Source organism: Bombus impatiens, unplaced genomic scaffold (assembly GCF_000188095.3).
Source record: "Bombus impatiens unplaced genomic scaffold, BIMP_2.2 scf_1112, whole genome shotgun sequence".
Taxonomy (NCBI): domain Eukaryota; kingdom Metazoa; phylum Arthropoda; class Insecta; order Hymenoptera; family Apidae; genus Bombus; species Bombus impatiens.
In genome coordinates, this window is record NT_177531.1 from 89,568 (window position 1) to 102,879 (window position 13,312).

At 43.6% G+C, this 13,312-nt stretch overlaps 1 protein-coding gene across 3 annotated transcripts in view; it reads left to right on the forward strand.

Annotated features, from left to right (window-relative positions):
* The window catches only part of LOC100747741 (LHFPL tetraspan subfamily member 6 protein-like), a 28,363-nt gene extending 16,649 nt beyond the window's left edge, over positions 1-11,714 (forward strand). Inside the window, exons 3-5 of one of the 3 annotated variants that reach the window (XM_033323703.1) lie at positions 1,454-1,629; positions 8,945-9,043; positions 9,799-9,980. In XM_033323703.1, coding sequence (XP_033179594.1) covers positions 1,454-1,629; positions 8,945-9,043; positions 9,799-9,896 — 373 coding nt within the window. In that variant the 3' untranslated portion in view covers positions 9,897-9,980. Of the gene's footprint in view, positions 1-1,453; positions 1,630-8,944; positions 9,044-9,798; positions 9,981-10,034 lie in introns of those variants that run through there. The other 2 variants (XM_012391709.3, XM_003493461.4) reach the window with 2 other exon arrangements.
* Positions 11,715-13,312: the final 1,598 nt, after the last annotated feature.

The window sequence follows — 13,312 nt, forward strand, 5'->3', positions numbered from 1 at the left end:
CGGTTTCCCCACCTAAAAGAAGTCGTAATTTTTATCATTTTTTACTTCCAGGATGCGGCTATTTATGCGAGTTCGTATTGCTGCGAAAGTAAAGTAATTAAAAGGACGAGACCTGGACAGACGTTTGTTCCGTTTTAGATAAACGTTTTAAAGCACCGTGTGCTGGTGCGTTCTTCTTAAACTCTTGCACCGAGAAGAGAAATTATGCACGTCAGTTTTAATATGCTTCTAGGACGCGAGTGACGTGCATAGCACGTTGACTGATTTTGAAATAAGTAAATATGGTAGCACTCGCTTAGCAGTAACTGGTTCGGAGCAAGTGGGATATTTTTCTACGAGTATTCTACCTACAAAAGGTAAACAAACGCGTGAAAAACAGGTGCAAGGTACGTGCAAAACATAAAAACACAGTGAAAATGCCTGAAAGTGGAAGAACGGTCTCGCTGCAATGTACCGTGTACTGCACCGTACGATGTTGATCAACAGTTTTTATTTGTCTACTTAACTAAATACTGTGATTATTATTATACGATACATGTATATAGCATCTATAGAGATTATATTGCAATCAGATTCACGAATATCCGTGAATCAATTTCCCACGCAACGGAATAGTCTTTCCCTTTAGCCCGGTAATTGCATCTCGATTACAATTCGGTCAATTTACCGAAAAATTCAAATTTTATTTTACCAATCCTGATCTTACAGTATCGTGTCTTTTTTTTTATCAAAAAGATAGGAAAAAATGTATTTTAAAGTATTTCTACCATCGACTTACGATCTATAGCAGACAGTTAATATTTCTAACAAATGTCTACAACACTACCGTACCATGAAATATGTCGTGTGAATGAACAAGAAACAAAATTATGGCAGATATTTCGAACCAGTCTACCACTGCATCAGCGAACATCGAACACGTTAATCGTCGCTATTGTCAGAACCCATATCTTTCAGCACGAACGCAAAACAGAGCGAAAGTCAGTGCGAGCTTGCGACGCAACGCACGCGGGCAGAAATTCTCGCGATAGTTCGTCGACTTTGGCGTGGTTGGCTGGATAAGCTTTTTATCTCGTCCGGTTTCGAAATTTTAACATCCGTTCGCTTTGACCGGCCAATTTCACGAACGTAGGTAACGGTAGAAAAATAATTGAACTCGTTTCAGCCAGCGATCTTCGTATCCTGAGGTCAGATTTGATCCGACAATTGCAATTAACGCGACGACAAATGAATGACCGCAACCGTGCATACTAGCGTTAGGGAAGGGGGGTGGTGAGGGTGGAGAAGGGGAAACCGGCGGGAAAATCGAGTTTAGCTTTAAATCAAAGTTACGCCCCCGGTGCTCGGCCCGTTAATTTACAACTTGAAATTCAATTTTCTCGGAATTTTGTCAACAATGCAGTTTAACGAGAACGCTGTGCAACGCTACAATAGAGACAATATTTGATTTTAGCTTTTGGGACATTCCGAGCGCCTGGTGGCAGGCGAGCACCGTCACCATGGGAATCGGTGTCGCGATCGCGCTGATCGGCGCGCTCACCCTGCTAGCCGCTGTCACCAGCTTCCTGCCTCACATACTGAAAACGCCTAAGCACACCAGAGTCCTGGGCTCCCTGCAGTTGCTCGCTGGTGAGTACGATCCGCGACTTTTCTTGCGTCTCGTTCTACCTTCTACCATTTTGCTCTCTGTCACAGTCGAGACATGGACGCAGCATTGACATTAATCTTTAAAACTAGGTCGTCGCTTAAACCGGCAACCTTCTCACCGGAGAACATAGAGTTACGTAGAAATTACGTTTAGGGTAAATCGTAAAGATTTATGAAATCTCCACGAAGAGAAATTATTTCGTTCCAACGACCAATAAGGAGACGCCACGTTCGTTGGGTCATCGGTTTTGATAAAACTTTTCCTGCCGAATGTAAAGCAAAAATAAGCTGTCCCATATGTCGGTGGTTTTTGTGAATATTCGTTATTTGGTAAAATATTTAACATTTTTTGATCTCTAAATTTCAAATGCCCTTCGTGATCGATAACTGTGTGTTGTTTTATATTTTTTCGTTTTATTTGTTTTTTTATAGATCCATCTGTATATCTTTATAGAATATTTTTTTCAATCATTTTTTCATTGCTTTCATTAATTTTTCCTCTTTGTCTATTTTTTTTTAATCTGCTGTAATTGCGTTATATTATTTACGATATATAGAGTGCTACATATCGTAAAAATACGAAAAATACTAGTATCTTCAACAAAACGAACATTCGATGAAAGCGGACGCGTTACAAGAGCGCTATCTGGGAAATTTCAATTGAATTTTGTCGCGTACCAAGAATATTTAATCGTGTCTTTAAAAAATTCTGCAAATAACCGATGATGAATTAAAGAATGTATCTTTACTTGGCGGTGAAAGTAAGCGTCACAGGTTTACCAATAGCCAGTAGAATATGGCGGAATAACGTTCAACGTCGATGTACAATTTCCATCGTGATTTATAAAAATTCTATTAAAGTAACCAAGATCTGTTTATAATCGGAATTACTAGGAATTTATTGTTCCTACAACATAGACTGAATATATTTAATATCTTTGTTAAATAACTAGAATTTACCAAAAAAAAAAAAAAAAAGAAAGAACGACAGAATACGGGTCGGCTTGTTTTTCCTCTAAATTCAATCAGAAAAAGGTTTATCAAAATCGATGACCCAACGATTGTGACATCTCCTCTTAAGTTTATCGCACGGATAATATATATAGATGGTCTAGAAGGCCTCTTACCTTCGATGACGTTGACGACCTTAAATACTGACAACGATATTGATCGTTCGAACGTTCCCATAAATGGAGATGCCTGGAATTTCGTATTTATTATACCGATACGAAGTGAACGCAAAAGAATCTATCATCCACAGCCAATCGTTCTACGCTGTTGCAGAATCATTCGCACCTAGATAGTCCTTGAAATCAACGAGAGGTAAGCGAAAATAAAGCAGGCAAACACTGTGCAACCGTGCAATTCGTGATAGATATGTAGCTCTAGCAGTTACGGTTGAACGAAACCCGTGTCCCGTTCGCTCCAGTTTCTCGAAACAATTCCACATTTATTCCCTCTCGTGAAGCATCTTCGCTTTCGTTTAGCTGACTATCGAGCGGAACGCGTAGTTGGAAGCGGTACGCGAACGGTGGTCGCATCGGACGATTACGTTCCGCGCTCTTGAAGCGGCGGATAAAGCTTGCTCGAGTCGGCCGTTCGCCGTTTTCGCGGATCAATGGAAGCTGGAAAGTATTCGCGTGAAATTGAAAGCAACGTGTCGAGCGATGGAAACAGCCGAGAGCCGAGTCGTCTCGTGGACGATCGTTTCGAACGGTTGCAGGCGCGTGTAACACGTTCAGGGGCGGTTGTAGCGCGGCCGGTTCGCTTTCATTATCGTAAAACTCGCGCGGCCACCGCCAGTCGACCGGATGCTGGTTTTTAATCTCGAGCACCACCGCAACGAACAATGAACGGCGTTCTTTCCCGCGGACTTTATTGCCAGGAGTATCGGGCTCGACGCTGCGGAGGAAGCTCTTTCCGAGGGAAACCGAGCAAATATCTTTTCGCCGCGCGTCAAATATCTGCTGCGTTTCGAGAGCGTGAATCTTGCGATGCTGCCACGGGTAAATGAGTTTCCTCGATGAAGCGCGCGCACGTCACGAGCAACTAGACAAGTCGAATTTTCGGCGAAGAGGCAAAGAATAGTAGAGCTGTTGCCTGCAACGTGGTCCGTCTAGTTTTATGTAGCAATAAGGCTCCACTTACAACAATCGCTATAAGCGAGCTTGAAAAATGGAGCACGTAACGGAAAGTGAGAAAACAGAAGATCAGAAGTATACGAGGTTTGAAATATTTAGTTGGAGATGTTCCCAATATTCCAAGCATCGAGATTCCACTTGATTCTAATTACGATAATTGTACGTAATTGAGGTTTACGTAGGTATCGAGACGCTTGCTGGTTCTAAATGGTATCGGAAAATTCTTCAAGTTTCTGCAAATGATCGTCGAGGACGATATATGTACGTAATCCTTAACACGTTGACTGCCACGCGTGTTTTCAAAGAAGTCTCCGTCAGGCCACGCGTACAGCAGTACCAAGCGTTCTCTGCTAGGTGCTCCCATCGATATTTTATTAATGCGAATCGCTCAAGTGCTGGTCTCAAGAATGATCTTTCGTTTCGTTTGTTCGCAACATTAAAAGCACTAGCTGTTGTCGAATAGAACGAAGGAAAGTGTGGTATAGATTATTCCGACCAAATGGTTTCTTATGCCACCACAATTAGAAAAGGAATCAAATGGTACAGGGAACTTGGCATTCGATTCTTTCTGGGAATTTCTGTTGTAAACGCATTGATGGTTTACAAAATTGCAACGAGAAAAAATATAAATATTGGAATATTTAGACAATTATTAGTTGCAAAATTATTAGGGTTGTCTGAAAATACAAAAAATCCTTGTCTTCGACGGAGTCAGCATAATATCACCGATCGGGAAAATGATTCCGGAAGAAGCATTAGACGCGCATGCAAACTATGTTATGCAAATAAAAGACGTCGAATGGATCGAACAAAGGCACACAAGAATTTGAAGAAAGCAACAACTTGTTGTCCAAATTGTCCCGGCCAACCTCGGTTATGTATAGAATGCTTTAAAGTTTTACATTCTAAATAATTTTTTTAATAAACCATTTTCGTATTTTTGTTTTATAACAGTTCAACTATTATTACAATTAATTATTAACTAACAATTTATTATTATGGAATATCTGTTCAAATACCCACGACGATCCTTCGCAAGTAGTCAAATAAGCGACACCCGAATATGGGTTACGTGGCCTGACCAGAAACTTTGTGGCAGTCAAGTGTTAACGAATCGCGTCCCTCTTCCACTTTTACAAAGATATCTTGCACGTTCGTAAAACCTTCTTTCGTCGCACCTGTGCAAAGTTTTGATCGATTAATCCTTTCGCTTCAGCAGTCCAGTCCGCCGAAGCATTGTGACTGGACGGAAACGCGCGCCAGAAATGCGCACATTGTGCGTGGTTGCTGCATATACGTTTTCCTAAGTCTTAAATAACGATAATTCTTCTAAAAACCGTATATGAGATATCGTTTTACTGTCAATGAATTTAACAAATTTTTTAGCGCGAAACAATATACGATCGTTTGGATGTTTGAAATATATTGCGTGGAACGTTTTGATGTTATTTCAACAATGAGTAATTTTAAGAAATGATTAATCCAATATATCAGTAAAATCAACAGAAAATGTCCTGCCGATGATGCGCTGCCGAACCCAGCATTCGTCGCGTGGTCGCCGCCTATAAGCGGCACTCGAAGCGAAAGGGTAAAAATTTTTCTTCGATAATATGGCTCAACTATCGCATCTTGTATAAAATCGTTCTAATCCTTGTAAACGAGGCTCCGTATATCGCTGTATATCCGATCCTTGAAGACAGTTGCAAGAAACGATGAATCTAGCGCTGACTACAATGCGAAGCAGACATTGCTACGATTCTTCTCAAGAGCAGCATTGTCCTCGACCGCCATCGTACATCCGGTACGTGTCCTTAACAAGAGCAATGGCGAGCTCCGTTGCGTCCCATCGATCGGCAATAAACGTAAGGCAAAGGTTTAATATCATACGGCTGAGACCACGGTGCGAATCTACTTTCCAACTTCATCTTCCGTTTCCTCTCTCCCTTTCTCTTTATCAGGCTATGTCCCGTTCTTTTTTCTCGTGCTCCTCGCTTCGCGGTCTCCCACCATCCGATGAAAAACTGAAAACAATAACCGCGATCGTGGCGCGCGGTATCGCGAGAAAAATCTGACCGAGCGAATTGACGCACGGCGAACTCAGCTCGATATCCTTAGGCGAACGTAGCCTGTAATTAACATTAGCCAGACAATCATCTCGCGTTGGGTTCGTGATAACGCACGGCGTCTCGCGTCGTTTCTCGACAATGAGCTTTGTAACACGATTCGTAACAAGTTTCGTAATAAGTTCGACACAGGCTTGCAGAATAGCTTGCGTAATAGACTGCACAATAGGTTTTGTGCCAGCATCCCCGACGGACCCGCGCTCCGTGCTACTCCTTACGGGTAAATTGATTCGCGGATTTACGCTAGATTTTGTGGCGAGTTTTACCTCGGATACGCAGAGATGTCTATCTTTCAGTTTCACAAACTTTGAAGCTAGATGAATCGCGTTCAACGTTATAATAGATCTCATAATGCCTGGTAAGGTTTAAAATTCATACGCAGGCGTACCGTGTGCTACTACGGTTTATACAACTAAATTCGTGGTACAAGCCGTGTCCGGGAAATTCTATAGCTTAAAATACGATGAAAATCAAGAATAACGCAGTTGCGTCGGGAGCTTCATTTTCGTGAAAATCATGCTTGGAAAGTCGTCGTGTAGGTACACGCTTATTCGTCTAATTGTCGGTTATGTATAGGAGTGGAAAGTTGGCAGCAAGTTTTTCCTGTTATATGACGAAATAAGTGGGAACGAGGTTTTTTCGCTCGACGTCTCGTGTTTGAGAAGATTCGCTTTGAAAATTTGACGATTAATCGGGCTAATTCTTAACCGAACGCGTTTCAACTTTATTCCGCGCATCTCGAGCGTATAGTTTCGATCGATGTACACCGTCAACGTTTCTAGATCGTCCAGCGATCCTTGCAGATTAATCACCAGTCGTAACAGCTATTCGATGAATGAGAAGAGAATGACAAGGCGAGAGAGATAGAACGACAGCACGTAGAAAAAAAAAGTTAATAGAGGAACGTCTACTATCTGCGAGGTAACGGGAAAACACGACGTTTCACCAGGAACATCTAGACAACGAACTGTCCACAAAGAAAACGGATATTACTCGAATATCATTCTTCTTTGAAACGTTGACACGTTTCATTTTCTCGTTGGTCGCGCAGCATGCGTCATGCGCCATGCATCGTACGCTACTCTCTCGTCTCGTTGCCTTTAAAACGCCTTTCCATCGCGTATCACCGACCTCGCTTGTTATTATTAATAAACTCGTGGAAAACCGTAATACGCACGAACAGTAATATTATTTATTAGCTCGCCGGCAGCCATATCATCCGATTTTAATCTCCATCGATTTCCAACGTTCTCTCGCTATCGAATTGTAAATTTCGGCCGCGTTGCTGCCTAAATTTGCAATTTTATCGTTCCTCTCGGGGAAAGGTTCGTCGATACCGAGGACGATTGGCCGGCCGTTCGAAATATCGCCAGCTTGGGCGTCTCGCTCGCGACGAAACGAGAACGCAACCACGGCGAGGTCAAAGGGCAGGGAACAGGAAAGGAAAGAGATTAAAAGGGAATCGCGTGGTTGACCGCGGATCGCAGGCTTTATTTACTCGAATCACGTAAACCGAAACGAGGCTCGAATTACCGGCTCGATTTCGCGGTAACAGAAAGCTGGGATGCTGAGGATACCTGAAATTCCAACCATCTACCAGTTGATGTACCCACCGAGTACGAAAAAGTACCGGGTTCAACTCTTGAGTAGATATCGGGTTGACAGTCTATTCGAGAATCGTGAAATTTATATTTGTTCGAATTGACGTTGCAAATGCGGTTTATTAATTTTTACCGCCGCTTTGAGACCTATTTTATCATCCTGAGCTTTTCAAACTTTGTTTCAAACTTTTCAATCGATACGATTACCCAGTTAACTTCGATACGATCGTAATATTTCGTTATACGTAAACGCGGTTAATTATGACGAATAGAGTCACGATAGTTCGGTTTCATATGAAATTTTCTGGCCGAAATACGTTTCGTTAAAAAGAAATAATCGATGAATAAATACGCGGAGTGTTCCAGTGGTGAAAAGGCGAACCGAAAATACGTAGAAAATCTGTCGTGCGACGCGTCGTTCCGCAGAAAATTGAGTTGGAAAATTTGCCGCCGATATGAAAATATATGTACCTGGCTAGTTTCCGGTTAGTTAATGGACGAGTGTACAACCACTGTGGCGGTGAAAATATAAAATATAAGAAACGTACCGTATCGGTCTGATTGTTTTTTCATGTAAATTGCGAATTTCACCTATTCGCCTATTAACAACAGAGCTACCATTTTACCGACACGATAATTAAAAGTTTCCCAAGATTTGATATATCGATGTTTCGATTATTTAAGAAACGATATGCGTAATTACGATAGAAATAATGCACGTCTATACTACATTAATCAACAATGGCTGTTTGCGGTACTAGTAATTGCAACGGTTTCAATTTAACAATTGTTTGTAAAACAATGTTAACTGTGTTTGAATTAGGAGAAAGAAAACAGAATTGTTACCGTCCACTTAAGCATGCCGTTATTCGATGACCTATAGCGACTACGAATTTTCACCTCGTGGAATGCTCGATTTATAGCGGCCGTCCAACGTTTTAAATATGTATAAATTTAATAATTTATTTAGCTGATCCGCTACTGCCATGTCTCTCACTCGGTTTCTGCTACCGCGAAACAATATTAATTTCCATCTATTAATCGTGGATTTTTGGTAAATGTAGAAACATCTGTGCGTTAAGGGGTCGAACCCAATAATGATACACTGTATCATACTACTTCGAATTCCTCTCATTCCTTCCTCTCGCAGACAAATGGCCTGTAATTAAGAGTTAAATTAAAATTGAAGATCCAGCGAATCCAGCGAAGCCTCGCACAGACACGTCGAGTAATTTAGTCGAGTGGCGAGTAATTCGGTAAATTAGTGTGCGGGCACCAAAATTTAGTGGAATATGCTTGCCTGATAGCTCGCTACTGATCGATCGAATCTGTAACTCCACCGAATTAATTTCCCACACTTTCCACACGCTAAATCGTTTAGTGGCAAGGGTTAACTTATTATCATGCATCTTGTACCATTTTCTCGTTACAGCAGTGATGATATGCGGCGGTCTGGTGATGTATCCTATAGGATGGGACAATCGGGAGGTACAGGAGTCCTGCGGGAAGAGCGCCAATGTATACAATCTCGGTGAGTAGCGACGTCAAACTTTTTTCCAAGGAATCGCACGCTCTTCGACTCGTCGTCGATCGACGTCGCCGATCTCGACCCGATTTCCAGCAACAAGCTCCATTGTTGAAAACGCGGCTGCGAACGTTAGAGCGGTGTCGTTAGGCGCGATTCTACCTGTAACGAGGTATAGAAAGAGCAACGTCACACTGCGCTACATCTCGGGATTATTACTCTTACGAATGTAACGAGGTTCTTGGAAGTTTGCACATTTAGGTGGCGAGTCGGCGCGGCGCTGACCCGCAGCCATTCCTGGACCATCTTACGTAAGCTGCCGCAGACTTATGGCGTCTGTAACCTCGCGAAACTACGAGCCACGTCTACAACGAGTAACTCTTGATTTTCTCTTGATTTAAGCTACCTGCGATCGACGCTCGCCGAGAAAATTTCCGCGCTGGTTAACTCGTCGATTGTACGCCGCTCGAAAAACCATCAGACTCGGCTTCTTCTTCTTTCGGAACAAGCAAATCGTTTCCCGCTTCAAATTTGCTCCCTCTTGTTTAGCAGAACTTCGATTCTGGAAAAGGAGAAGAAATAGGGGACGATCGTTGCGATCGATCGATCGACCACGATGAAATCATCCGTTCGACCGAGCAATTTCTCGGAGAGCATCGACTCTACGTTAAAGAGACCAGTTCGTAGCGAACAATTTCTGTTATTTTACGAACGTTACACCGACAAATTTCGTAGCCAGTTGCTTTCCAAATTTTGCTCAGCCTCGTTCAAGGAAGCTTTGAATCTGTCCGAAAGAAGAAGCAGCGTACGACGTTCGTGTAGTGGATCGCAGCGCGCACGAAAATCGTACGCACGATGATCGATGGAATAATTTAGCAGAAATCGTGGATCCGATAACGACGAGATGCTGCGCGATATCGAATCACAGATCGATATGACAGGTGAGAAGTTCGTGGTACACGCGATTCCGCTGACAGACGTATCGCATCTGTTTCAGGAAAGTGTTCCGTGTCATGGTCGAGCCACTTGCTGGTAGGCTCGGTGGCGCTATTAATGCTGTGCTTCGGGTTGAGCTTCTGCGCCGCACGACACAAGTCATCCAACCCACACACCGATCCTCTGCGCATTTGACAATCGAGATATTCCCAATCGATTCACGCCTATGCCTCGCCGAAGACGACCACCCTCTCTTTCGTCACGGTCTGTTGATCGTGAACCGGACGAGCATCGAGAAACCACCACGAGCCTCTGCGTTCACCTGGGTACGCCACCACACGTCACACACCGCACACCACACGTCACACGTCACACGTCACACGCTTGTGCGCGACTGCGTCGATCTCGGCGTCTGTCTAAAGCTGGGATTTCTTATTAGCGTCGGACGCATTTACGCGTCTTTCGGTCGAACGCAACATTTACACGCACACAGATTTCCTATCGGTGTAAAATACTTGTATTATAATACAATGAAGAAGAATATGACAGACAGAAGAGTAACGTACAGTAGAATTTCGTTTGTACGAACGAGTTAACGCTCAGCTTCACGTACCAGCCTCTCGCAAGCTAAACGATCGATCATGTTATTAGGTATCTTTATTATTCGATTCTCAAGAAACAAGTAATTTTTGTGAATTCATTCGTTCGTTTCCAGAAGATAAATAATAGGATAAATTCTGGAGTAAATTTAAAAAGTAGCGTTTTTAAAGTCACACTCTGTTATTCGGTCGAATATAATTTTAATCGTACGCGTATTCTTACAACGACTGTACGCGATCATTTGTGTTGCAAACTAAATTCCCAATATCGAAGAAGAAATAGTTGAACAGGATACCGAAACCACTGCTTCGCCACAATTCCCGAATATCAACTTGTATCGTTCGAACTAGTCAGACGAGGTGTCTTTTCTCAAACTTTATCGCTAGAATTGCTCGGTTAGCCGAACTAACGTGTTCCCCTGTTGAGAAACGAGCTTCTACTGTGCTTCTAAATAATTTTCAACCGTTGCATTTGCATTAGAAACGATGGACGCTTATAGGAAATCCTATCTTAACGCGTCTCGCACTTTACTTACGAACGAATCGTTACGGAATTACCTTGAAACGACCACCGATCGTCTGGTCGATCGACAACGTTTTTTTATCGACGGTATTTCGCCTGCATCAAACTTCGTAAACGATGTGCACTTACCGACAAGTTGAAGCCATCGACACTGAGTTTCGTCAACGGTATGCAAATCATCAACGCTAGCGTCGTCGTTAGTCAGCTCTCGAATAATACGACAGTGTCTTATTTTTGTTTCTTTCGTAACGCTTCGTCTCGTGATAATTTCTCCAACAAATTTTTTATCAGAGACTGCGTCGTTTGTAAGAAGAATATAGTCGACGATCTCGCGTCGGCGAATGCACACCGTTGACAAAATCCAAAGTCGACGAAAACACTGGCGACGATTTCAATCCGATTAACGCGTGCGTAGCATCGCTGAAGCTCAGTGTCGAGATATTCGTCAATGAAAAATTCGTGAATGATCTTTGGTCATCTAAAGGTAATTTTTATGTGTATAGCATAGCGTTTGCTCCACCGGACGGTGTTTTCGTTCCGTGTTAGACGGTTCGCCTCGACACCCTATCGATACCGCCCCCCTCCCACCGTTAAAAAAAGTTCCGCTATAAAAAAAAAAGAAGAAAAAACGTAGATGCGTGGAATGCAAGAAAATCGTCTACGGTATGTTTCAAGGAAGAGAAATTCCAGGAAGATTCATCGAGGAATAAAACTGGACGCGACTGAAGAATCGAATGCAGCAGGCAGCGAGCCTAGCTTGCTAATCGATGCGAAGCTTCTGGCAGCGTTAGACCACGCGAGATTCTCGCGTATTTGAACGAATCGTTTCGCGTTACGATCCAGCCGTCGCGGCTAAATTAAATTACGCGCGCACGACCTGACTTTGCAGCGCTCCTCGGCGTCGCAGACAGCGATTAATTTCCATCAGGGAAGTCAAACCCTAGCTAGAATCAGTGACAACGCGGTCGCGTGAAACGACTTTGCTTTCTGGATCCGATGGCACGGCTGTTCCTCTCCTTCGGAAGAGACGAGTTAACTCGAATTGCCAATTTCATGTAATTTGGTTCCTTTACGTCGACGGTTAGTAGCGAGTTGTAGCGCGACTTTATACGAAACAGTTTTGTTCGTAGGTTTTATACAAAAATAGGGAAATTATCGATCAGGCCATCGAAGCGTTGCTCTCTCGCGCAGGAGACCATAGACGATAGACAATTTTCGTTCTACCACGACGCTTTAATTGGAAATTCTCTGTCTTTTTGCGTGTCGTTTACTACGATACCCGTTGCATCTACGCGCGATGAAAGGTCGCTGATCCGTATCGGAGTTTAGCCAGGCTCCGACGAAAAAGGGGACGTTCCGGGTAGCAAGAATACTTTAGACAGGTAACGCGAACTCTAGACACCTGTTCGTTGTCGGAAACAAACTCCTCTCGCCTATGTTCTTTATGACCAGCATTTGATATTTGGTATTGGAGCGCTACCAGCTCGGAGTTTGCTTCAGGGAGTTCCGTATCCACCTCTGTATCCAGCTTTCGATTGTTTCTCCAGCGAATTCACTCTTCTCGGAGCTGGATAAGGCTACAGTCACGCTGCGTTGCCTTTTTCACTCCGCCTTTGTTCGCGAGTTCGCCATTCGAAAGACTAAACTTTCCACGTTTAATCCTCGTTGTTTCGAGCTATCGCGGTAAGTAAATTTGGTCGAGCGATGGCGCGTTTCGCCGTCACCGATTATCCGTGAGGAGCATATGGGAAAATTGGAAAAATCGAACGACGGCTGATACGTCGACGATACTCGAACCGCGCTCGAAATTCTATGCCGGAGCTCGTTAGCTGCGCGCCAACAAAAGGGTTAGGTGGCTCGATTCAGCCGGTCCAGTGAAAAGAACGAATCACGACGCGCCATCGACCTCTTTCCTAATTTGCATGGAAGGCGCCCGTCGAATTGCGGTTCGCCGCAATTAAAATTATGCGACCGAAAAGGAAAAAAGGCGGGAAGAGGGAAGAGAGAAGAAACGACGGGAACCAGGGGGAGGACAGCTGTTGGGAGTTTGATTTTCCTGGCGGATTTTCGAGCAGGTACCCTCGAACGCGGCGTTTCACGAAGCCGGCTCGCATTGTGTGGATTAAATCCGCGATGCTCGAAGAGGCGTGGGGGCCGGCTCGTTCTGGTTCCACGCATCGTCGGTTTCTCGCGGTCGCGCTTTCGCGTAAGCTTCGT